Here is a 24,289-nt window from a genome sequence, read left to right on the forward strand (position 1 = left end):
GATCTCACTGTTATGAAATAGTTAGAATAAGCAAATTCATAGAGTCAGAAACTAGATTACAGGTTACCAGGGGCTGGGATGGGTATAGGAAATGGAGAGTTAATGCTGAATTCGTACAGAATTTCTCTTTGGGGTGATAGATAAGTTTTGGTAATGAATGATGGTGATGATAGCACAACATTGTGAATGTAATTAACACCACTGATTTATGTATCTGAGTTGTTAAAAGGGGGAAGTTTTAGGTTGTATATATGTTACTGAAATTAAAAAATTTTAAAAAAAAGAAAGAGAGACAATGATATTTACATGCAATACATGACCCTGGACTAGTACTAAAGGACATTAGAGAAAAGAACCAAAAGGACATTAATGGGACATATGAAAAAGCTGCATTATAGACTGTAAGCTTATATTAATGCTAAATTGCTTGAACTTGATAACTGTACTTAAAGTGGTTACATAAATGAATATCTCTGTTTTAAGGAAATTTACATAGAAGTATTAAGTGTTTAAGAAGCATAATATGTAAAACCTACTCTCAAATGTTTAGAAAGTAGGTAGGTTGGAGGTAGATAGACAGATGAATGAAAGATAGATGGATAGAATGATATGGCAAAATGTGGAAAGCTGGTGGATCTGGATATCTGGGTGGAGAGTATGCTGGAGCTCTCTGTGTGGGTTTTGTATTATTTTTGCAACTGTCCTCTAAGTTTGGAATTATTTCAAAATTAAAAATTAAAAAAAAAAAGTAGCAGTCAGTCCTTATAGAACTACTTAATTTGTTCAAGTCTTGAGTTTGCAACTATTCCAGTAGATGGCGCCTTAGTTATTTATAAATTTCTTTTTTCATTACTACTTCCAAGTATTTTTCCCCCCACTGTTTTAAAATTATCTGGCACATTGTAGATTCTTTTGTTTCTCTTAGAAAAAGGGAAAATAAGCATAGTTCTTTTAATCAGAAGATCAATAGAAATGCAAAAATCTGGGCCTGTCATAAGAGGTCTCATTGCAATTTCACAGGAAAGAAACCATAAGTGAATCACTAAGCAGGAAAACACGTAAAGAACTGAGGCATAGAAAGTAAGCTTCCAAACTCACTATCTCTTTTTTTCTGTAAAATCTTATAGTGCTTTGAATTTTCAGTACTTCTACAGTTGAGGATTTCGTACCCACCTTTTTATTTTTATATATATATTTTTGGAGAGTCTGGGCACATTGACGTCTTATCAATTTTCCAAAGGAACTTCTAACTGCAATAACAAGCAAAATTCAGGAAAATGATGCAGCAGTCCTGCCAGCCACAATGGCTACCACTGCCAGTCTCTAGAAAGGTCACGGCACTAATGGACAATTTAAACACTTTAAAATCTGGGGCACCTCAGGAGCATCTAGGAAGAGTGCAAAGGCCAAGCAAGAGAGAGTTCAGGAGCTAGTTGAGGGAAATGTGAGAAGGAGTTACAGGCGTGCAGTGTTAAGGGGGCCTTTTGATAGGGACATCATCTAAGTTGAGATCTGAAGGAGGAGCCAGCCAGGCAGGAGCTGGATGGGAAGGGGAGTGATGGCAGATGGGGCATGTTCCAGGGAGAGGAGTAGGACCAGCATTTGCAAGGTACTGTGGAGAGAAAGCAGGGCCTAGTTAGGGAAAGGGAACGGAGATCAGTGTTTGGAGTGTCTTTAGAGCTGTCCCTTGGGGGCTCCTAACCTTTTCTGTGACACAGACCCTTTGCACAGTCTGGTGAAGTCTAGGAACCCGTCTCAGAATACTGTTTCTAAATGCATAGAATTAAGTGCGCTGGGCTACAAAGACCACTAATTATGTTGGAATACAGTTATCAAAATATTTTTTAAAAATCTGTGGTAAAATAATATATGTACCTCTTCACAAATGCATAACATTACAAGATCTAATGGCAGATCTAATAACTACCATAATTTTGAGGTATTGTTGAGCTTAAAGCAATAATGTAATGTGATATAAAATAGCTGTGATTTCTTATGGTGACAAACCTCTAGGTATCCAGGACTTATTATCTATAGGCATTATACATTTTACATGAATTATATCACTTTAACTTTTATTGAATGAAATGCTGACTTTCAATTAGAGATTAGTGAAAATAAAAATGAAATATTTCCCCCTGACCAAATAACCCTCTGGATTCTACGGATGGGCCCCGTTTTAATTTGCTAGTCTATGGAAAGCAGATACCATAAGATGGGTTGGCTTTTAACATAGGGGATTTATTAGTTTACAAGCGTAGTTTCCAGACTGAGAAAAATTTCTCTCCAAGACCTCCTGCAAGTGACCCCAGACTCCCCTGCCACACGGCAAAGCAGGTGGTAGCAACTGCTGGCCTCTCCCTTGCCCTCCAGGTTTCCTGGCTTTCAAGCTTCTTGCTGCGGTGGCTTTCTCTTTCCATCCCTCTATCTCTCCCTCTGTTATCATCCCATTTATGAAGGACTCCAGTAAGAGGATTAAGACCCAGCCCGGGCCGTGCCTTAACTCAAGTAACCTTATCAAAAGGTCGGACAATAGGTTTATACCCACAGGAATAGATTAGCTTGAAGAACATGATTTTGTGGGGTATATACAGTTCCAAGCTGTCGAAACAACTCCAGACCCCTCGGGAGGGTGTAGAACCCAGGGAGAAACCCTTTCTGGCAGCTGGGTGGAGAATGGATCAGCGAGCAAGGCTGAAGGACAGGTGTTTTGGTGACCAAAACCTTCATCCTAGTGAGGTGTCAACACTCCCAAGGGACTGGGCTCTAGGAAGGAAGAGGCAGTGGAGCCAGCAGAGCAGGGGTCACACCTTGCACTTCAGTGCTGCGCCCTCTCCTGCACATGCCAGGGGCAGGGTTCTGGGGAGGAGCTGGAGCGGTGCCACCTCCTGCGGGAGAGAGAACCATTACAGCAAGGGGATTGAGGAGAGCTTTGTATAAATAAATCTCTAGTATGGTATAGGATGGTGGGGAAGAGACTTGGATTCCACTGTCCTTTCTGCAATTTAGGAGCTGAATAACTTTTGACGACTTAACCTTTCAGTTTCCTCATCTGTAAAATGGAATAATAAAAAAGCTATCATGATCAGAGCTATGGTGAGGTTAAAGTGTTGTGGTGCCTGTACCTAATAAATACTGAATAAATAAAGGTTGTTAAATATGAGTTGAATGAATCTGCCAGATGACCTTTTAAGAGGGGAATTTCTCTATTCTGTTTCCCCTTACTGTTCTTCCATCTCTGCTCAATCTTGAACTTAACCTGAAGAATCACATCTTCCTCTCCCCTGGGAAGGTAGCCATATTTCAGGTCTTCATTTCTTGGGCTTCCAGATACTACTAAGGTACCACACACTGTCAGCATTTTTTTTTAATTAGAGAAGTTGTAGATTTATAGAATAATCATGCAGAAAGTACAGATTTCCCATATACCTCCCACCCTCCCACAGTTTTCCTATTAGCACTTTGCCACTTTGCATTAATGGGCAGTTTTGTTACAATTGGTGAAACAATATTATAATTATATTATAAATTATATATAAGTTATACTCCATAAATCCTATGGAGTTTAATTTATAATACTGTATAAATTATACAGTATTGTACACTGTTTGTACAATTTTATGGTTTTAAGATTTTTTTTCTTTTGGTAACATATAAAACTTAAAATTTTCCATTTTAACTACTTTCAAATATTCAATTCAGTGGTGGTAATTACATTCAAAATGTTGTGCTATCATCACCACCATCCATTACTAAAAAAATGCTTAATTAGTACTGTTTGTTTGGAGTGATGGAAATGTCAAAAATTTTTAAAGGTTTCCCAATGTATACATTTCCTGAGCACCTGCAGCTTAATGGGGGCTGGAAGAGAATCCTGAACACTGTGTCTCACAGTAGCTTTCGAAGTGAAACCGGATATTTCACAATCAGGACAGGTATTGAAAACCCTGGGGTAAAACAAACAGCCGACAACAAAACCCTCGGTAAGAGTCCGCAATAATTGAAGTCTTTCAGTCAGTAGCTGGGTTATTTCAGTTTGGAGCAGACCAGCATCGGGACATATGGGAATGGTAATAATAGTGGAATCTATGCACTGTTCTTTACTTCACATAAAAAGAAATTATATCCAGCACAATTTCAGACTCTCAGAAAACGTCTTTTCCTCCTTTTTCTTTAACGGTGAAACCAGAACGCTTCAAAAGGTGTCTCACAAATTTCCCAAACCTGAAATTAACGGTGCTAGGTTAAATCATAACTGGAATATTCAACTGCTTCTACTCCGCAAAGATTACCTTTATTTGTTCAAAATCTGAAGCCAAAAATAATCACTTACGACGAGGATGGGATTCGAACCCACGCGTGCAGAGCACAATGGATTAGCAGTCCATCGCCTTAACCACTCGGCCACCTCGTCCCGAAGACTTCTCTTTTCCTGGTCGCTATAGGGAGTAATACTAGGGGGATGTGACGCAATGTTATGGAGGCCGCCATTTTGTACGGAAGAAAAAGTCTGATCTTTAGTCAATCAACAGAAGATGGCCGTTCCTATGAAGTGGAAGTCTGCAGTGGGAAAGGGCAAAGAAAAACTAAGTAGAAAATGAGATAAATAAGATTGGCATACAAGCTGAAAACTAAGAATCTTAGGAACGGCGGTTTTCCGGAACCTAAGGGGCGGAGCCAACACGTAAAGCAGCTTTACGCATGCGCGCTAGCTAGGCGGTTAGGTTTGAAAACTTTACTGGATCTGTCCGGGCGTTGTAAAGTGACGTCGAGCGGCCGCTCTGAGTTCCGTCCGTGAGAAGAGCGCGGACCGCGAACAAGTCTGAAGACAATTTGTCAAGTAGGTGGGCTATGTCCTATAAGAAGAAAGACCCTTTACTCCTAGGCTCCTGGAAGGGCTGGGCATTGTTTTTGATCCCGCTGGAGGAGAGGCACGCCCTCAGCCAGGCGGCTTCCGAAAGCGCCGGGCCCATGGTAGGCGCCCCTGCGCGCTTTGCTGGGCTCTTTCTTTCGTCACCTCGGCCTGCACACTGTCGCCTCCCTGTTTCCTAGCACTGCTCCGCGCACACCTGGCTGGGCTCCTCCGGTCGGCTTGGATTGCCTGACCGTCGCCGTTTCCGCGCCCCAGCCCGCCCGGTCTTCTGTCAGCGCTCCTGGGCTCTTCCTCACTCCCCTGCCACTCTTTCCTCAGGGCTATTTGTACTTCAGACTCAATCTTTTCTTAGCTATAAAAGAAATAACAGCAATAAGCTCTCGGCTCTTTATGATTTAGTTACAGTGTCTGATCCGAGTGTTCAGCATCACTTAACAAGCTTTCCGTTTTCTGCAGGTGACGTAGCATGAACAAATAGAGCCAATATTATTAGTAAGCCACAATTGGTTGCTTTGTTTTGCTTTGTTTTTATCTTCCTTTGTCCATTATTCATGCTCAGAGTCCCTTTTCTTGCTCGCTTTATCTCAAGACAGGTTTACTAGGCTTCAATAGAGATAAAGGATATGGATGATGACCAAAGCAGAAACTTACCATAGATACTATGACTGAAATTTTCACTGCATCTGTCGAATTTCACAGCTATTGATTGGTTTCCTTGTTTTGTGCTAGGGCTAGGAGTGGATGATTCAGAGATTAATATAATACTGTCTGTACCCTAGAGGAGCTTACAGTCCCGAAAGGGAAATAGCTAATATACACAAATAACTATAATACAAGACAAAATGTAAAGGAGTATAGAAAATGCTAAAATATGGGAGCACAGTGAAGGGAGAGTTTATTTGATGCTTCTGGCAACAGAGACTTGAAAAGGCTTCATGGAGAAGGTGGCATTTGAGGAGGTACTTGAAGGGGGAGATGATTTACGGAGATGGGGAATTAATGTATTGAATTGTAGGTCGGGTTCAAAACAGTAGAATCCCTGACTGTGTGAGTGACTGGAAATTTTAACAATTTGTCAATTAGATGTAACATGCATAAAAATGCTTGAAATGGTAGTATTAATGATGCGTTTGGTGCTAAATAAGAGACTACAGAAAATACTGACTCTAGATAGTAAGTTGTCCAATAGAACTTTCTGTGATAGTGGAAATGTTTTAGATCTGTACTGTCCAACATGGTACCCATTAGCACATATGGCTACTGGGCACTTGAAATGTGTCTGTTATGTCTGAGGAACTGAATGTTAAATTTTACTTCGTTTTAGTTCATTTAAATTTTTTTTTAAAGATTTATTTTTTATTTATTTCTCTCCCCATCCTCCCCACAGTTGTCTGCTCTCTGCATCCATTTTGCTGTGTGTCCTTCTGTGTCCGCTTGTATTCTGGTCAGTGACACCAGAAAGCCATGTCTCCTTTTGTTGTGTCATCTTGCTGCATCAGCTCTCTGTGTGTGTGGTGCCACTCCTGGGCAGGCAGCACTTTTTTTGCACGGGGCGGCTCTCCTTACAGGGCTCACTCCTTGCTCATGGGGCTCCCCTACGCAGGGGACACCCCTGTGTGGTACAGCACTCCTTGTGCACATCAGTACACTAGGCCAGCTCACCACACGGGTCAGGAGGTCCTGGGTTTGAACCGTGGGCCTCCCATGTGGTAGGTGGACGCCCTATCAGTTGAGCCAAATCCGCTTCCCAGTTCAGTTAAATTTAAATAGCTACCATATTGGACAGTACAGGTCTAGAGCCTTGTATCAATGGACACTATGGAAAATATTAACTCTAGATATTGATAAACTAAATGCAGGAATGGGCAAACTAAAATACAGATACTAAATATTCTGGGGTTTTCACGTTACCTGGTCTCTGTCACATATTCTTTTTGATTGTTCTTTTAAAGGTTTTATTTATTCTTCCCACCCGCATTGTTTGCACTTGCTGTGTACTCTCTGGGTCTGCTCATCTTCTCTTTAGCAGGCACCAGGAGGGACTGGGAACCAAAGCTGATATCTCCCATGTGGGAAAAGGGTACTCAATTGCATGAGCCACCTCAGCTGCCTGGTTTGTTGTGTCTCTTATTGTCTTTCCTCTTTGGGTCTTGTTGCATCATCTTGCATCAGTTCACTGTGCCTTCCCATTGTGCCAGCTTGCTGTCTTGCTTGTCTTTTCCGGGAGGCACGGGGAACCAAACCTGAGACCTCTCATCTGGTAGGCAGGAGCTCAATCACTTGAGCCATATCTGCTTCCCTGTTTTGTTCTTTTATAACCAGTTAAAAAGGTAAGAACCATTCTTAGCTCCAGGGCCAATATGGCCATAGTTTGCAGGCCCCTGGATTATGTAGACCAGAGGTTCCCAAACTTTCTTGATTCACAGCAACATTAGATGAAAAACCTACCAGTTCCGTTTATAAGTATCTAGGTCCAAATAACACTCATAATTGAAGGAAAAAATAATATTTTAATTTCATGCTTAATCACAATTACGTTTTTTTTTTGAGGTCCACAAATGAATGTTAATCATTCTACAGAGAATACAGTCATAAAATATATCATCCTCAGTAAATTAATCTTCACTTAGAAAATGATTTTTACAGGTAAAATACAGCATTTAGAACTTTCATTTAAAAATACAAATTTTACAAAAATATAAGAATTTTTGAGAATACAGATAATGTGTATTTTAAAAATATTATGAAAAATATTCTCTACTCTAAAAACAATGTCAGGAAAGAATACCTGAGTTTCTCTAAAACCACTAGTTCTAGCTATCCAATTGCTGTTTTGGTAAAAACACATTTACAATTTAACACTGCATTCATCTGTCAAATAATTAAGATAGAATAAATGTTGTAACATATACGTTAGGTTGAACATCATTTATGTAATTTTTAAAACAGTTCTTCCACTCATTTAATCTTCTGATAAACTGACCTACACAAAATCTTATATTCTAAAAATATTTGGAAACATTTTTCTTAATTTCTAGCCCTGAAAATCCATTCTAATGCCTTTATCAATATGCACTATAACCAAATGAAATTAGTATTTTGTGGCCTTATTAGTTTATAGAACTTAATATATTTGAAAATATGATGAAGTGGCTCCATCCTTCCATTTGTTTATATGGTCTGAAATCACAGTTCTGCACAGTAGACATATTTTTTCTCTGTTAAACCATAAGATAATGCACTCTTCACAAAATATATGTGGTTGTGTAAAAAATATTTGCAAAAGCTGTCTGAAAGTTCTCAGATGTCTGAAAAACTCCAAAAGTTTTAGTATGAGGTAGAGTAAAGCCAGCAATATCCCAAGACTCCATCTGGTTACATTACCAAACTTCCCATGGCTTATAAGGTAACAAAACCGAACTGGTATGGGAACAAAAGTTCGGTAATACTGACGTAATTCTTCTAAAAGCATATACCAGTAACCCTTGGATTTGAAAGACATGAGGAAAGAAGGCACCAATAAAATAAGGCATTTTAAGCCCATGAAGAAGAATTTCAGAATGAAGTCTGTAATTCCAACTATCCAAGGTATTGCCCAGAAGCTTGAATGGTCCAAAGTAGGATTTAAGAACACTAAGCTGAAATAGAGTGACTGAGACTGAAAGGTGTAATATAAAAGAACAGAAGATCCTGCTAAGAATACCAGTAACCAAGCACACTGAATCTTTGAGCACCTTTCTCTTAGAAAAACCTGATTTACAATGCTTTTGTTTGCATACATAAAAGTTGTTAGCAGCCCAATTCTGAGAGAAATTCCCAATATATGCTGCAGAACAAGTTTGACACCCAGAATCAAAATATATGGAAGATTTTTTTGCAACCACTTGAAGAGATAGTGGAATTCTGAAAAGGAACTGCTCCCATGTTCTCCAGACTCAGTGGCAGTATCATCTGGCTGCCTAGCTTCACTGTATGAGTGACTCCACAAGCAACTATGTACACATCCATGGGTACAGCTGTGGACCCCTGACCTTAACATTTCTGGAGCTTGGATTTTCAGCACATTCTTTAGGTATGGAGTTTATCTGGATATGAACATCTCCAGGATGAAGAAAAGAGCATTCTGTCAATCTTGTATGGGAACATTGGGAGGCTCAGGCATCCTCACTTCCTGCAGTGCCTGGAGTACAGTGCAGTTGGTTACAGTTGGCTTGCATGGCCCTTGAATACTTTCTATCTTATCCAAACTCTCTCCTCTCATGATGAAGAGTGGATCAAGGCCTCGGTAGCCATGCCAAGAATAGCAGGAGATAATGCCTCAGTCCTTCCAGCCAGGGCCATCACCCATGAAGCACACCGCCAGCAACCCCGACCCAGCCCTGCAGCCTACAGTTACTTATTAATTTAGATGTGTGTGCCTGTTGAACATGGCACAATTTCTAACACCTTGGATTGGACATCACCACCCTCATTTGCCTGTACCATATTAATAAGAAGTACTTGTTTTTTGTGTTAGTCAGCCAAAGGGATGCTGATGCAAAGTACCAGAAATCTGTTAGCTTTTATAAAGGGTATTTATTTGGAGTAAAAGCTTAGAGTTACTAAGGCCCTAAAGAGTCCAACTCAAGGCTACTGTCTCACAAAAGTCAGTTGCCTCGTGTTGAAGCAAGATGGTGGGTGATCTCTCCCTAGTCTCTTGGGGCTCCTCAGTTGCTCAGCTGCTCTGTTGTCTTTGGTGCAAGCTATCAGGCAAATGGCTTATCTCTCCTCCCAGAGCTTTAGCTGTCTGAGACTTCTTTCTGTCACGTGACTGGACCGAAGTGACCAAGTTCTCTCCTCTCCTGTGTGTCTGGAGTGAGTGTCGGTTTATATCAGCCCACCAAAGGGAAGGGATTCAACCTGAGTCACACCCTATTGACATGGTTGAATCAAAACCCTAATCTTAACAGGTAGTTTAATCAAAGATATCTCAGGTAAATCTAATACAGTCAAAGGGGCTCACACCCAGGTAATTTAATCAAAGACATCTCAGGTGAATCTGATACAATCAAAGGGGCTCACAGAGCAGTTTACAAATATATCCTCTTCTTTAGGATTCATAAATAACCTCAAACTCCCATACTCTATCCTCTGAATCCCCAAAAGACATTACAAACAAAAAATCCTTAAATCATTTGAGTAGCAATACTAAGTACAAATCACATCACAATGAATCAGTTAAAGAAAATAAAGTTTGTCTTGGGGCAAAGTCCCCTGTCTGTAGATCTGTGAAACTTACTAAACAAGTTATATGCTTCCAATATACAAAAGGAGAGACATAGGATAAACATTTCCATTACCACAAGGAGAACTGGGAAGGGAAATACTCATCACTGGTCCCCAACAGTTCCAAAAACCTGCAAGGCATACTCCTTTAGATTTCGAAGTCTGAGAGTCATTCTTAAGATGATGGTTTCTTCTCCTCCTTGGGAGCCTCACTGCTTGCCCAGTGGCCATTATCTTAGTTCCACCATCAAGCATCTGGATGGTGACTAACCTCCAGACCTCACTCTCCAAGAACATTGGGGTGATGGCAACACTTGACCCAATTTCTGGGGTAGAGTCTTAACCCCCTTATTACAGTGAGGTGGCGGCAACATTCTCCCTAATCTCTGGCATACAGGCCCAATCTCCTCAGAACAGTGAGGTGATAACCTGGACTTCCCTAATCTGTGGGGGAAAAGCCCATCCCTCTCAGAGCAATGGGGTGTCAACCTCACTCTCCCTAACCCTTGGGGAATGTGCTTCACCCTCTCTTTAGTGTGGGGCTGCAAAATTTTCCCTGAACCAGAGGCTGGAACATTCACCCTTTTCAAATGCTGGGGCAAACTTACCTTCTCCACACATGAGTGGGGTCCCTCTCTTGACCCAAAGAGATGTTTTAATTCTAGACCTCAGCTTCCATGGCTTTTCTCTTAAAGCTGTTTTCCCTTCCATCTCTCCCCTCCATGCCCTTTTAGCCCAGGCTGGCAGTGGTTTTTATACAGATCTTGCAAAAATCTTGTTTAGCATGCAGGGAGCAGGGATCCCAGCCATCAGACGACTTTCCACAAGTCTTTCCTAATGGTCCTAATGTGCAATTTTACCCGTATTCATATCTCATATGCTATTTTACTATGCTACACAGTTCCACATTACAGTTTTTAGCTTTCCTTTTCGTAATATTCATGACCTTAGACTTTACTTTAAATCACTGTCATACTCATATAATAGTACTGCTAGTTACAAACATTATGTTGTGCTTTCACCTTTTCTATTCATTTCCAAAGATTAACACACATCCTTTCTTACCAATTCTGCACAAGTTAACCCTCAGCTTTCCATTTCTTTAACCTCATTCTATTTTCTGGTGACCTATATTCAAGTTATTAACTCCATGAGATTACACAATATATTTACTCCTTAGTAGCACAATTATACAGTATTTGTCCTTTTGTGCCTGGCTTGTTTCACTCTATGCAATGACTATTTAAAAGAGGGGAGTTGTTTAAGTGATCATGACTTGATAGTGTTTAATATTTTTATCTGTGAATTTTGAATATTATTTGCATTGAGTTTGAAAATATTCCCAAATGGAATAGGATTGATATCACCTTGAAAAGGAGAAAAAATATGTGATTCTAATTATAAAAGTAACTTTAAAAAATTGTTTCTTAATTACTCAACCAGTTCCTATTTACAAAACACTCTGCTAGCTCTGGGAATACATGTAACAGTGAACATAAGGGATACCAGCCCTGTTCTCTTAGAGCTTACTGTTATGTCAGGAGTACTTTGGAGAGATAACAAGAATAATTTACATAGCAGACTTTTACAGTTGTAGTAATGCTACAAAAGAGGTATACACAGTACTTTAACAAAGAGTGCTTTCTTGGCTTTTTTGCCAAGACAAAATAGCAAATATAAGTACATTGACTCAGGAAATTTCTTTGGCTACACACAGAGACCAATGTGGCTAGCTTAATGAGTGAGGAAGAGAATAGTATGAGGTGAAGTACGACGTCTGAGAGGCAAGCAGGACCAGATCTTTTTTTAAAAAAAGATTTATTTTATTTCTATCTCCTTCCCTGCCCCCCCTCGCCCCCCGCCCCCCGGCCATTGTCTGCTCTTTTGTGTCCATTCACTGTGTGTTCTTCTGTGTCCGCTTGCATTGTTGCCGGCACTGAGAATTTGTGTCTCTTTTTTGTTGCGTCATCTTGCTGCGTTAGCTCTCCATGTGTGCAGTGCCACTCCTGGGTGGACTGCACTTTTTTCCAACAGGGCGGCTCTCCTTGCGGGGCACACTGCTTGCACATGGGGCTCCCCTATGTGGGGGATACCCTTGTGTGACATGACTTCCCTTGCACGTGGCAGCACTGCACATGGACCAGCTCACCACACGGGCCAGGAGGCCCTGGGTTTGAACCCTGGACCTATATGGTAGGTGGATGCTCTATCACTTGACCCACATCCACTTCCCTGGACCAAATCTTATAGGGCTTTGTAGTGAAGAGTTTTTGTTTTTTTTTTTAAAGATTTATTTATTTATTTATTTATTTATTTATTTCTCTCCCCTTCCCCCCCCCAACCCCAGTTGTCTGTTCTCTGTGTTTATTTGCTGCGTCTTCTTTGTCCGCTTCTGTTGTTGTCAGCAGCACGGGAATCTGTGTTTCTTTTTGTTGCGTCATCTTGTTGTGTCAGCTCTCCGTGTAGGCGGTGCCATTCTTGGGCAGGCTGCACTTTTGCTCTGGGCGGCTCTCCTTACGGGGCGCACTCCTCGCGCGTGGGGCTCCCCTACGTGGGGGACACCCCTGCATGGCACGGCACTCCTTGCGCACATCAACACTGCACATGGGCCAGCTCCACACTGGTCACGGAGGCCCGGGGTTTGAACAGCGGACCTCCCATGTGGTAGACGGACGCCCTAACCATTGGGCCAAGTCCGCTGAAGAGTTTATTCTTAATATGATGGTAAACCACTGACAAATTTTAAGTAGGGGAATGTCTTAAATGTGATTTATTTTTTAGGAAGATGACTGTTGTGTGGAGAAAGGATTGTAGGGGGATTAGTGAAAGCAGGGAGACAAGTGAGGAGACTATTGCAGTGTTGTGCATGAGAGAGAATGTTAACTTGAACTGTGGTGGTAGCAGTGAAGATAGAAATGAATGGATTTGGGATATATATTAGAAATAGAACTATTAAGACTTGATAATGGATTGACAAAAAGTAGAAATTACTGTCATCTTTGTTTCTGATCTCAAAGGGAACGTTTTCAAAAATTTAATTATTTGTTGGTTTTGTTTTTGTTTTTTGTTTCGTTTTTTAATTTTGAAGAACTGGGGCTGGGGATTGGACCCAGGACCTCATATTTGGGAAGCCAGTACTCAAACACCGAGCCATATCGTCTTCCCTGAGTTGGCTTTTATGTTTGTTTTGTTTGTTGTTTTTGTGTTTTCAGAAGGCACTAGGAACTGAATCGGGACTTCCCATGTGGAATGTGGGCGCTAACCGAGTGAGCCACATCTGCTCCTGCTTTTGTTTTTTATAGACACTGTTAGATGAAGGAATTTACCTTCTGTTCCCAGTTTGTTTTTGTTTTTCTTTAAACACTAATGGATGTTAAAGTTCATCAAACCTTTCTTCATCTATTGAGATGATCATATGATTTTTCCCTGTTAATCTGTTTGTAGAGTAAATTAGAAGATTGATTACAAGATTGATTCTGGCACAAAACCAACTGGACCGTGATTCTTTTTACAAATTATTTATTTATTTTTTAAATTTATTAATTTTTAAATTAACAGATCACAAGGAATCTTTTTACAAATTGCTATATTCTCTTTGCTGATATTTTATTTATAATTTTTATAATATGGTAGTGAGTGAGATTGGCTTATAATCTTTCCTTTCTTTCCTTTTAGATTTTATGTGATAGAGGTGGTCGCAGGAAAGAGAGCTTAATTTTAACCTCCCAAAATGGGAAAATATAATGCCTAATACTAGAAAAATTTAGAAGTAGCAATACAAATAAGTTATCTAGATTAATGAAGTGCAAAAATAATCAGCTAAAAATGGTAGGAAAGAAAAAGTTGGCGTTATTTTAAGTAGATAGGTGTGTTATCTATGAACATGAGGTAAATGAAACTAGAAGAATAGATAAGCATCCAGAGAGAGTGAAGGAGGACAAAAGGAGAAAGTCACAGATCAAATCTTAGAAGATGCCCATCATCCTTTCTACCCTGACAGCTAATTAGATAGAATGATGCTAAAAAATAAGCAGACTTTTATTTCACTTTGACTTTCAGGTTCGTTATGAGGTGTTGTTATGTTTGATGAAAGCATATAAAGTAAAATATCTTTTAGGTACCTGCTTTCTTTATATTATTGCTCAAAGTAAGAACATTCTTTTTTTTTTTCTAAGATTTATTTTTTTTCTCCTACCTTGTTTTTTGTGCTTGCTGTCTGCTTTCTATGTTCATTTGCTGTGTGTGTTCAGTGTCTGCTTGTCTTCTCTTTAGGTAGCACTGGGAACTGATCCTGGGACCTTCCGGTGGAGTGGGAAAGAGGTGCCCAGTCTCTTGGGCTACCTCAGCTCCCTGGTCTGCTGTGTCTCTTACTGTCTTTCCTCTGTGTCTCTTTTTGTTGCGTCATCTTGCTGCACCAGCTTTCCACGCGGGCCAGCTCTCCTTCACTAGGAAGCCCTGGGAATCAAACCCTGGACCACCTATATAGTAGACGGGAGCCCAATCACTTGAACCACATCCGTTTCCCAAGAACATTAATTCTACCATATATGTATATGATATTAATTTAATGTTGTGGTGGAAATGCTAATATGGGGGGGCGGGGGCGGTGGGGTTGAATGGGACCTCATATATTTTTTTTTAATGTAATTTAAAAAAATAATAATAAATAAATATTTAAAAAAATAAAAAATAAAATAAAATAAAAAATATACTTTAATACTAAAAAAAAAAAAAAAGAAAAAAAAAAAAGAAATGCTAATATGGGTGAGTGAACTGTGCAATGAATCTTATCTTACTTGCCCAGGGGTGAGCTTCTAAAGTCAATGCATATAGTGAAAATCGAGTATAGTTAAATTTTTCTTTTTTTTTTTAATCATATTTTCAATTTTAAGTCCTTTTTTAAAAAAATATTTATTTATTTATTTCTCTCCCCTCCTCCCCCCACCCCGGTTGTCTATTCTCTGTGTCTATTTGCTGCATCGTCTTCTTTGTCCGCTTCTGTTGTCAGCGGCACGGGAATCTGTGTCTCTTTGTTGCATCATCTTGTGTCAGTTCTCCGTGTAAGCAGCACCATTCCTGGGCAGGCTGCACTTTCTTTCGCGCTGGGTGGCTCTCCTTATGGGGTGCACTCCTTGCACGTGGGGCTCCCCTACACGGCACAGCACTCCTTGCACGCATCAGCACTGCACATGGGCCAGCTGTACACGGGTCAAGGAGGCCTGGGGTTTAAACTGTGGACCTCCCATGTGGTAGATGGACGCCCTAACCACTGGGCCAAGTCCACCGCCTTAAATTTTTCTATAAAGCATTATAGGGGCGGTATCATGCTGGATTCTGATATACCATCTCTCAATAAATTCAACTGGCTTTTCTTCCAGGGTTGGAACAAGTTCCCTGTTTCTTCAGTTGTACAGGTTGTACAGTTTCTTCGGATGAAACATTTAGCATCAGGTTACAAGAAAAATATATCTTTAGACATAGAGTTTTGGTGTGAGATGTTTATGTTTTGAGATGTAGGTAAGAACTAAAGTTGTGATGCTTATTTCACACTCTTCCCAGGCCAGATACTCATTGAATGGAATTTCAAGTTTAATAAGCAGCACTATTAAAATGTCCTTTTTATGTCTTAAAATTTTTTTGCTGAGTATTATAATTGGATCTTCATAAGATAAGTATATGTATGATGCAAATCCATTGTATTTTTATAACTAATTGACCTCCATTTTGGGACTGAATTATTATGTAATTCATAAGCTTTTATAAACTAAACCAAATTTTTTTTTGAACTAGCAAAATCCCTATCATCCCAATCAGACATCAGTCATGAGAATTTTCCAGAGGTATTACGTATTACGGAATGGTTCAAGCTTTTTTTTTAAAGATTTATTTAATTTATTTCTCTCCCCTTTCTCCCCCGCCCCTGCCTCTGCCCCAGCCCCTGCCCCAGCCCCTGCCCCCACCCAGCCCCAGTTGTCTGTTCTCTGTGTCCATTTGCTGCATGTTCTTCTTTTTGTCTGCTTCTGTTGTTGTCAGCGGCATGGGAATCTGTGTTTCTTTTTGTTGTGTCATCTTGCTGTATCAACTCTCCGTGTGAGTGGCACCATTCCTGAGCAGGCTGCACTTCCTTTCGCGCTGGGCGGCTCTCCTTATGGGGCTCCCCTGTGTGGCACAGCACTCCTTGCGCGCATCAGCACTGCAATGATCCACATGGGTCAAGAAGGCCCAGGGTTTGAACCATGGACCTCCCATGTGATAGATGGATGCCCTATCCACTGGGCCAAGTCCGCTTCCCTCAAACGTTTTTAAATTGCTCATGTTTTATAGCCAATAGTGTGGTTTTTTCCCTTCTTTTTCTTTGTCTTCCCTCAGAAAGTAACCCTGAAGTCATAATTGTCCTCTTAAATCTCTTCATAGGTTATAGTTTCTTTTCCTCTTTTCTCACCTTTTCTAATATTATGCATTTGTTACAGAAAAAGTTTTTCCTCAAAAATGGATGGGGTGTTTTCAGAGGCTAATGAAAAGTAAGTTCATTCAATGAGGCAAAAAATGTTTTATTCTTTATCAGACAAAGATGATTTTCCAATTAGTAAGACCCATCAATAACTCTTGAAATCTTTTTTCATTCTGTTCCAGGGAACAGGAGTAAATGTTACAAAGCCAAAGCTTTCCTTGATAGATCTTTGTATAAATGCATCTAGAATCAAGCCTAAAATGGACTTTAGAGGCTACCCCATCTCTTCAATTTAAATATGTGGAAGTTGAGACTCAGGGAGATGAAATGATTTTCCTAAATTTGACATCACAAACTGGGGACCTCTTTATAGTCTACAGAAATAATATTTTTGGCCTACCTGATACTTTAAAAAGTTTTAATTAGTTGCCAAATTTTTTAAAATCTCAAGATTCTATGTACTTGCTTTTCTTTAAAAATCAAGTCTGGCAACACTGGGCTCATATTCTTGCTAGGCAACAACTAACTGGAGTGAAGTAATGGCTATGACTTTTAGCCTAGGCAGGAACTCTCCAGATCATTACAGTCTCAACACTCCCTATTTTTTTTTTTTATTACATTCAGAAAATATGAGGTCCCCACCCTCCCCTGTTTTTTTTATTTTTATTTTTTACATCTGCCGAATTATCTGCTTGTCCTCCACAGGCATTTGAATTTTCAAGACTTGGTCCAGAGCTCGAGTCTCTTGATTTGTAGCCCATTTATCTTAAAAATATACCTCAGCAAATAGGATAAGTTATATTGAACTGCACTGTTTTGTTTTTGTTTTTTGTTGTTTTTTTTTTGCACCCACTGTTGTTTACCATAGACCATGAGGTGCAGCGGTGCTCAGAGATGTATCACCAAATGCATTGAATGTCTCATGATGATGGAGGAGATTGTTGTTATGGGGGGAGGGAGTGGGGTGAGGAGGGTGGGGGGTATATGGGAACCTCATATTTTTTTAATGTAATGTTTAAAAAATAAATAAAGACAAAAAATGGGTAAAGAATATCAAAAGAAATTTACCAAAGGAAAAAATACAAATGCTTTTAAACATAAAAACATACACTACCTCACTAGTATTTTTTAAATGAAAACTTAAAGAAAACATAGCTTTACCCATCTGACTGGCTAAAATATAAGTCATTGAAAGCATCTCAGGTTGGTAAGGATGTATGGGAATGGACTCTCTTATATGCTATTGGAAGTTTAAATTGCTACAGTAATTTGAAAGGAAATTTTGCAATTTTTATCAAAATTTAAAATGTGCTTAAACTATGTCCTTGCAATTTACACTATAGGAGTTTACTTTATGTTACAATGGTGCTATCATGAATGTTATCATATATATGTGTAGGAATTTTTATTGCAGCCACATTTGTAATAATAGAGAAGTGGAAACACCCTTTAGGACTTCCGAAAGGGTGAGGACATTTAAATAAAATATAATGCATCAAAATAAATAAATAAATAAAAGATAGTCTTGTAGTATACAGTATGTATTTTAAAACATTGACTTCTTAAATTCTGAATTTAAATTTTGTTGAAATGAATTTTGTTTCCTAATGTAAAGTGAAAGTGCTGGCCAGTATAAACACATGTAAGGGGTGCTGTGATAATGGCTTCTGGAAATTCAGTCTTTCACTGAAGTGTACATAAAAGTTTGTTCCTTTCTTCTTTCAGTGATAATACAGAGAGACCTGTTAGAAGACGGCATTCCTCAGTAAGAAACAATGAACAATTCTTTACTTTTATGGAATGATGCCTATATACCATAGTAATTTTGATTGTGACATCCTTATTCCACCTGGACTGGCTTCCTATTGCCCTATGGATAAAGACTCAAATATTTAACTTGCTTATACAATTCTGTAAATTTACTAAAAAATCATTGGATTGAATGCTTAATGGTGAATTTTATGTATGTAAATTATATCTCAATAAAGCTGTTTAAAAATATTTTAACATGATACACGGAGCTGTTGCAAAACACACACACAAAATCCAACCAAACTGATTTAAGCAAAAAGCTTTTTGGCTTTTGAAACTTGAGAAGCCCAAAGATAGGGATGTCTTTAGGCACATCATACTGACTAGAGGTTCCAGTCATTTCACCAGCAGTAGGATTTCCTTTCTCTTTTTTTTGCTCTGATCCTGCTTCTTCTGGGTAATCATTATCAAAGAACAGGCTCTCCTTGTGATTCCAGGATTACTGTAGTACATCTAGATGTCCCTACATGAAGAACAGTGTTTCCTCAGGATAGGGAAACAAAATATTCAAGACTGAATATGTTGGCTCTGATTATTCTGATATAGGTCAAATCCTCCTTCCTGCTCTTGTCATTCTTGACAAGAGAATAACATGCATCTTGGTCTAGATCAGGACTGTAGAGTTGGGGTTGGAGTTCACCCAGTCTACATGGGATGAAAGTGGTAGAGTGGATCTTCAAAATAATTGGGGAGGCTGGGCAAGGAGAAGGAAATAGATACTAAGTATTTAAACCTGCCATAAGGTACGGCACTGAGTAATATTGATTTGAGGAATTTTAGAGATTTTCATAGGAATTTTAGCATTTCTACCTTTCTGCTCAAGGTATAACTTGAAACAAACTGATAACCAACAGATATGTGAGATTTTCTTGAATAATTTTATTACCTGTAGATTTTGAAACCCCCAAGGAGTCCTCTTCAAGACCTCAGAGGTGGAAATGAAACAATTCAGGTAAGTCTCTAGTGCAAATGCTTTATAGATGCTTATTTTCAGTGATTTTTTTTTTTTTGACACTGAAATACATTTTATTAATAAAGAATGTTGAGATAAGGACACCAATTTAAATACAAAAGTGTTTTAAACTTGACATTCATTAGTTTCAGTGATGTTTTTAATAGCCAGAAACTTTATTAGCTATATGAAGAGAGAATCATAAATGATTCTCAGTTGAATATATACAAGTAAACATCCCATGGCCTTCAGATTAAAATCTAGACATTTTATCATGGCTGGCATTTGTGATTTTTAACCCTTGTTTACTTCTCCTGTCTTCTTCCTTGCCACTCTCTAGTTATCCTGCCATTTGAAATTGCCTATTTCCCAAACAAGATAATGAGCTTCCAAGCCTGCAAATATTTATACATGCTATTCCTTCTGTCTAGAAGCCTCGTCCCTCATTTTATTCCTTTTCCCTGCCCCATCATTGCATTTTTTAAATTTTCTTACAGAAAAGTAGAAAGAATTTTCTAATGAACACTCATGTATTCATTACCTAAATTCTGCAATTAACATTTTCTCATATTTGCTTTATTATAAATCTGTATTCCCTCTTCTTTATTTGGTTGATTCCTCCTTGTCCTTTTTTTTTTTTTAAGATTTATTTATTTATTTCTCTTCCCTCCCCCCCCAGTTGTCAGCTCTCTGTGTCCATTTGCTGTGTGTTCTTCTGTGACTGATTCTATCCTTATCAGCGACACTGGGAATCTGTATTTCTTTTTGTTGGATCATCTTATTGTGTCAGCTCTCCGTGTGTGCAGCGCAATTCTTGGGCAGGCTGCACTTTCTTTCGCACTGGGCGGCTCTCCTTATAGGGCACATTCCTTGCACGTGGGGCTCCCCTACGCAGGGGACACCCCTTTGTGGCAGGAGACTCCTTGCGTGCATCAGCACTGTGCATGGGCCAGCTCCACATGGGTCAAGGAGGCCCGGGGTTTGAACTGCGGACCTCCCATGTGGTAGGCGGACGCCCTATCCATTGGGCCAAGTCCACTTCTCCCTCCTTGTCCTTTAAGACAGCTTTGGTGTCACTTCTTTCAGAAAATCGTCCCTTATCATTTTCTGTTGTAATTGTTTACTTCTGTTCATTCTAAATTGAGAATTCCTTGAGGTCAGGAACTTTGTTGTTTGTTTTTGTATTTATAGTTTCTGGTACCTAACTGGCTTTCAGTACATTTGTTGACTGGTGAAATGAATGTAGTTTTGGAGAGCATAAAATTCTGAGTGCTAACTCTGCTTTGGCCTCTAATTTTCTATTTCTTAAATGCATCAAAGTTTTTCCCACTTTAGAACCTCTGCACACATTCTACCTAGAATGCTTTTCTCCTACCCAACTCTTCATCTAGCTAATTTCTAAAATCCTTAAGATATCAATTTAAATGTACTTCTTCAAAGAAATCTTCCCAGGTTCCCAGACTAGATTAGGAATTTTATGTAGTTTTCCTTCATTGCACTTATCACACTTAGAATTTTGTATTTGTGTTAATTTTTGTTTTAACATCTTTATTACCCACTGGAGCAGGAAGTGAGTGTATCTGTTTCCTTTACCTTCCACTGTTGTCTTTATTATCAATTGGGACAGGATCTGGTATTTGTATTTGTATGTATGGATTTTGTTTTTTGTTTTTGATTGAATGAGTAAATGGCAGATTCAACTGGCTCTTTCCAGTAGTCTTGAATCTATTTCCCTCATTTTATAGATGAGAAAATGAGGTCCAAAGAGGTTAAGTGTTCTGTCTAAGCCCATACAGCTAGTTAGTGGCAGCCCTCATATTTTGAGTCTAATCTCCTAATTTCTAGCTCATGCTCTTTCCAATATGCCACACAAATTTCAGTTTTTCTTTTTCCTTTTTCAGTAAGAAATATATTAGTCTCTTTTAGTCCCAGTATTTATCATTGTCAGTATTATCATTGTTATTAGACTGAAGACTGCTAGGACCTTACCTACATATACTGCTGGATTCAGAAGGGATGACCATTCCTGATTCTTTATTACAATAAGACTTATGCTCAGGTATTCAGAATTAACCCAATAAAATTCTCTTTGAATTTTTTTATCTCTCTGCCTTTTGTTTTTTTGTGTTTGGTGTCTGTGTGAGTAGAATGTTTCCTCCTGTTTAGTAGGAAGATGGGGAGAGAAAATGAAAAGAGTATATCACAGTAAGGGTACCTGACAGACAACATATCACTTCCTTTGCCCCCAATCTTTTTTCTTGATAGCCAAATAACAATTTATTTAAAAGAAGTGAGAAAAGGCAAAAGAGAGTAATCATCTTCCTTAAGTGTGTATTGTTTGTCCCAGCATGCTAATTATCACTCATATTGGAAATTATTTTCATGTTTAAATGCTTCTAGGTTGAGATATTTTGGAGAATCATATACCTATTAATTCAGAATGAAACAATCTCTGTCCATTGTATTCAGGAGACATGATGCACATTGGTTTTATTAAGAATCATACCATATATTCTCTGCCCTTAGGATTCTAATGCTTTGAGAAATAAGAAAAGCTCTCGTCGAGTCAGCTTTGCAGATACTATAAAGTAAGTTGAAGGAAATACTTCATATTTTACAGATAATGCTTTTTGTGTGTCAAATCAAATAGGTTGGTACTAACTCCCAGAATCTGCATTTTGTTTAGATAAGCATTAGAGTATTGTCATTTAAAAGGTTGCTATTCAGCATTATACTTACTTAAAAGAAAAACAATGAAAGCATTCACTCTAAAGTCAGGGACAAAACAGGAAAGTTTGTCACCACTGTTATTTAAAATTGTACTGGAGATATTAACCAACACAAATGAACTAAAGAAAGAAATCAGAATTATAAAATTGGAAAGGAGGGGATAAATCTTTTATTTTCTAGATTAAATGATTGTTTATTAGGAAAATCCAAGAATAGTAACTGAAATACTACTCCAAGCAATAGGTAGCAGGGCACAAACTTAATATATGGAAATCAATAGGGTTGTTATTTATAAATAATAACAGATATAAGATAAATGGCTCCTTGTATTTCCATTATATTTTGTTGCTATAAATGTCATTAAAAGTGTATAAGATCTATATGAACAATAAAGCAATATTGAAGAATTGATTCTAATTAAGAACTGAATAAATGAAGGCATACCATGTTCCTGGGTAAAAAGATTCAACATCATAAAGGTGTCAATCTCCTTAAATTAATTTATTAATTTAATTCTTTTTTTTTTTTTTTAAGGTTTATTTTTATTTACTTATTTCTCTCCCCTTCCCCCTCCTTGTCTGCTCTCTGTGTCCATTCACTGCGTGTTCTTCTGTGTCCGCTTGCATTCTTGTCAGCAGCACCGGGAAACTGCGTCTCTTTTTTTCTGTTGCGTCATCTTGCTGCATCAGCTCTCCATGTGTGCAGTGCCACTCCTGGGCAGGCTGTGCTTTTTTCATGCAGTATGGCTTTCCTTGCGGGGTGCACTCTTTGCACATGGGGCATCCCATCACAGGTGACACCCCTGCGTTTCGTGGCACTCCTTGCGTGCGGCAGCACTGCGCACGGACCAGCTCACCACACGGTCCAGGAGGCCCTGGGTATCAAACCCTGGATCCTCCATAGGGTAGGCAGTCACTCTATCAGTTGAGCCACGTCCGCTTCCCTTAATATAATTCTTATATGTACTGTTTTCATGATTATTTTCTTGATGTTCAGCAGTCTATTTCCTCTTAAGAGTCAAGAATTTAAAATAAAATTTAAAAAATTTTAGGTAGTATGAGCATTTTGTTATTGTTGTTAGTTTTTTAATTTATATTGTAGTCAGAGAATGCTAATCTGTTTATTTTTATTTTTTTTAAAAAATTTATTTATTTGTTTATTTCTCTCCCCTTCCCCCCCACCCCGGTTGTCTGTTCTCTGTGTCTGTTTGCTGCATCTTCTTTGTCGGCTTCTGTTGTCAGCGGCACGGAAATCTGCGTTTCTTTTTTTATTGCGTCATCTTGTTGTGTCAGCTCTCCGTGTGTGCAGCGCCATTCTTGGGCAGGCTGCACTTTCTTTCGTGCTGGGTGGTTCTCCTTATGGGGCGCACTCCTTGCACATGGGGCTCCCCTAAGCGGGGGACACTCCTGTGTGGCACAGCACTCATTGCGCGCATCTGCACTGCACATGGGCCAGTTCCACATGGGTCAAGGAGGCCCAGGGTTTGAACCACGGACCTCCCATGTGGTAGACGGACACCCTAACCACTGGACGAAATCCACCTCCCTATTTTGATTTTTATTGAAGTTTTCTTTGCCATGTTTGTGATTAATTTGTGCATATGTTCCATAGACACTTGAAAAGAAAGTATGTTTTGTAGTTTTAGAGTGTAGGGTTTGCTATATATCAGTTAGAGCCACCTTATGAATTACACTATTTGGGTTTTCTGTAATTATATGATTTTAGCTTTTTTTTTTTTTTAAGATATATTTATTTATTTCTACCACCACCACCCCCATTGTCTGCTCTCTGTGGTCATTCGCTGTGTGTTCTTCTGTGCTGCTTGTCTTCTCATTAGGTGGCTCCAGGAACCAATCCTGGGACCTTCTGGAGTGGGAGAGAGGTGATCATTCTCTTGAGCCACCTCAGCTCCCTGATCTGCCTGTGTCTCTTATTATCTCTCTTCTCTGTCTCTTTTTGTTGCATCATCTTGCTGTGTAAGCTCTTTGCATGCGCCAGCACTCCTGCACGGGGCAGCGCTCCACATGGGCCAGCTCACCACATGGACCAGCTTACCTTCACCAGGAGGCCCTGGGCATTGAACCCTGGACCTCCTTTATGGTAGATGGGACCCAAGTTAGCTGAACCACATCTGCTTCCCTCTAATTTATTTGAAAGAAGCTTAGATTACATAAACGTTACATAGAAAATATGGGGGGATTCCCAT

General features: G+C 39.2%; 1 protein-coding gene, 1 non-coding gene and 1 pseudogene across 3 annotated transcripts in view; 1 reads left to right on the forward strand and 2 right to left on the reverse strand.

Annotated features, from left to right (window-relative positions):
- Positions 1-4,332: 4,332 nt before the first annotated feature.
- On the reverse strand, positions 4,333-4,414 carry TRNAS-GCU (transfer RNA serine (anticodon GCU)). The gene has a single exon. It is a non-coding gene; the product is annotated as a tRNA-Ser (tRNA).
- A 105-nt stretch (positions 4,415-4,519) lies between these two features.
- KNL1 (kinetochore scaffold 1) overlaps positions 4,520-24,289 on the forward strand; it is an 82,213-nt gene continuing 62,443 nt past the window's right edge. For both annotated transcript variants that reach the window (XM_058293939.2, XM_058293941.2), the window contains exons 1-5: positions 4,520-4,840; positions 16,609-16,659; positions 18,315-18,354; positions 19,294-19,353; positions 21,880-21,941. In XM_058293939.2, the coding sequence (XP_058149922.1) occupies positions 16,628-16,659; positions 18,315-18,354; positions 19,294-19,353; positions 21,880-21,941 (194 nt within the window). In that variant the 5' untranslated portion in view covers positions 4,520-4,840; positions 16,609-16,627. The remainder of the gene's footprint in view (positions 4,841-16,608; positions 16,660-18,314; positions 18,355-19,293; positions 19,354-21,879; positions 21,942-24,289) is intronic.
- On the reverse strand, positions 7,998-9,090 carry LOC101441853 (E3 ubiquitin-protein ligase RNFT1 pseudogene; annotated as a pseudogene).

This window comes from Dasypus novemcinctus, chromosome 3, assembly GCF_030445035.2.
Source record: "Dasypus novemcinctus isolate mDasNov1 chromosome 3, mDasNov1.1.hap2, whole genome shotgun sequence".
Taxonomy (NCBI): Eukaryota; Metazoa; Chordata; class Mammalia; order Cingulata; family Dasypodidae; genus Dasypus; species Dasypus novemcinctus.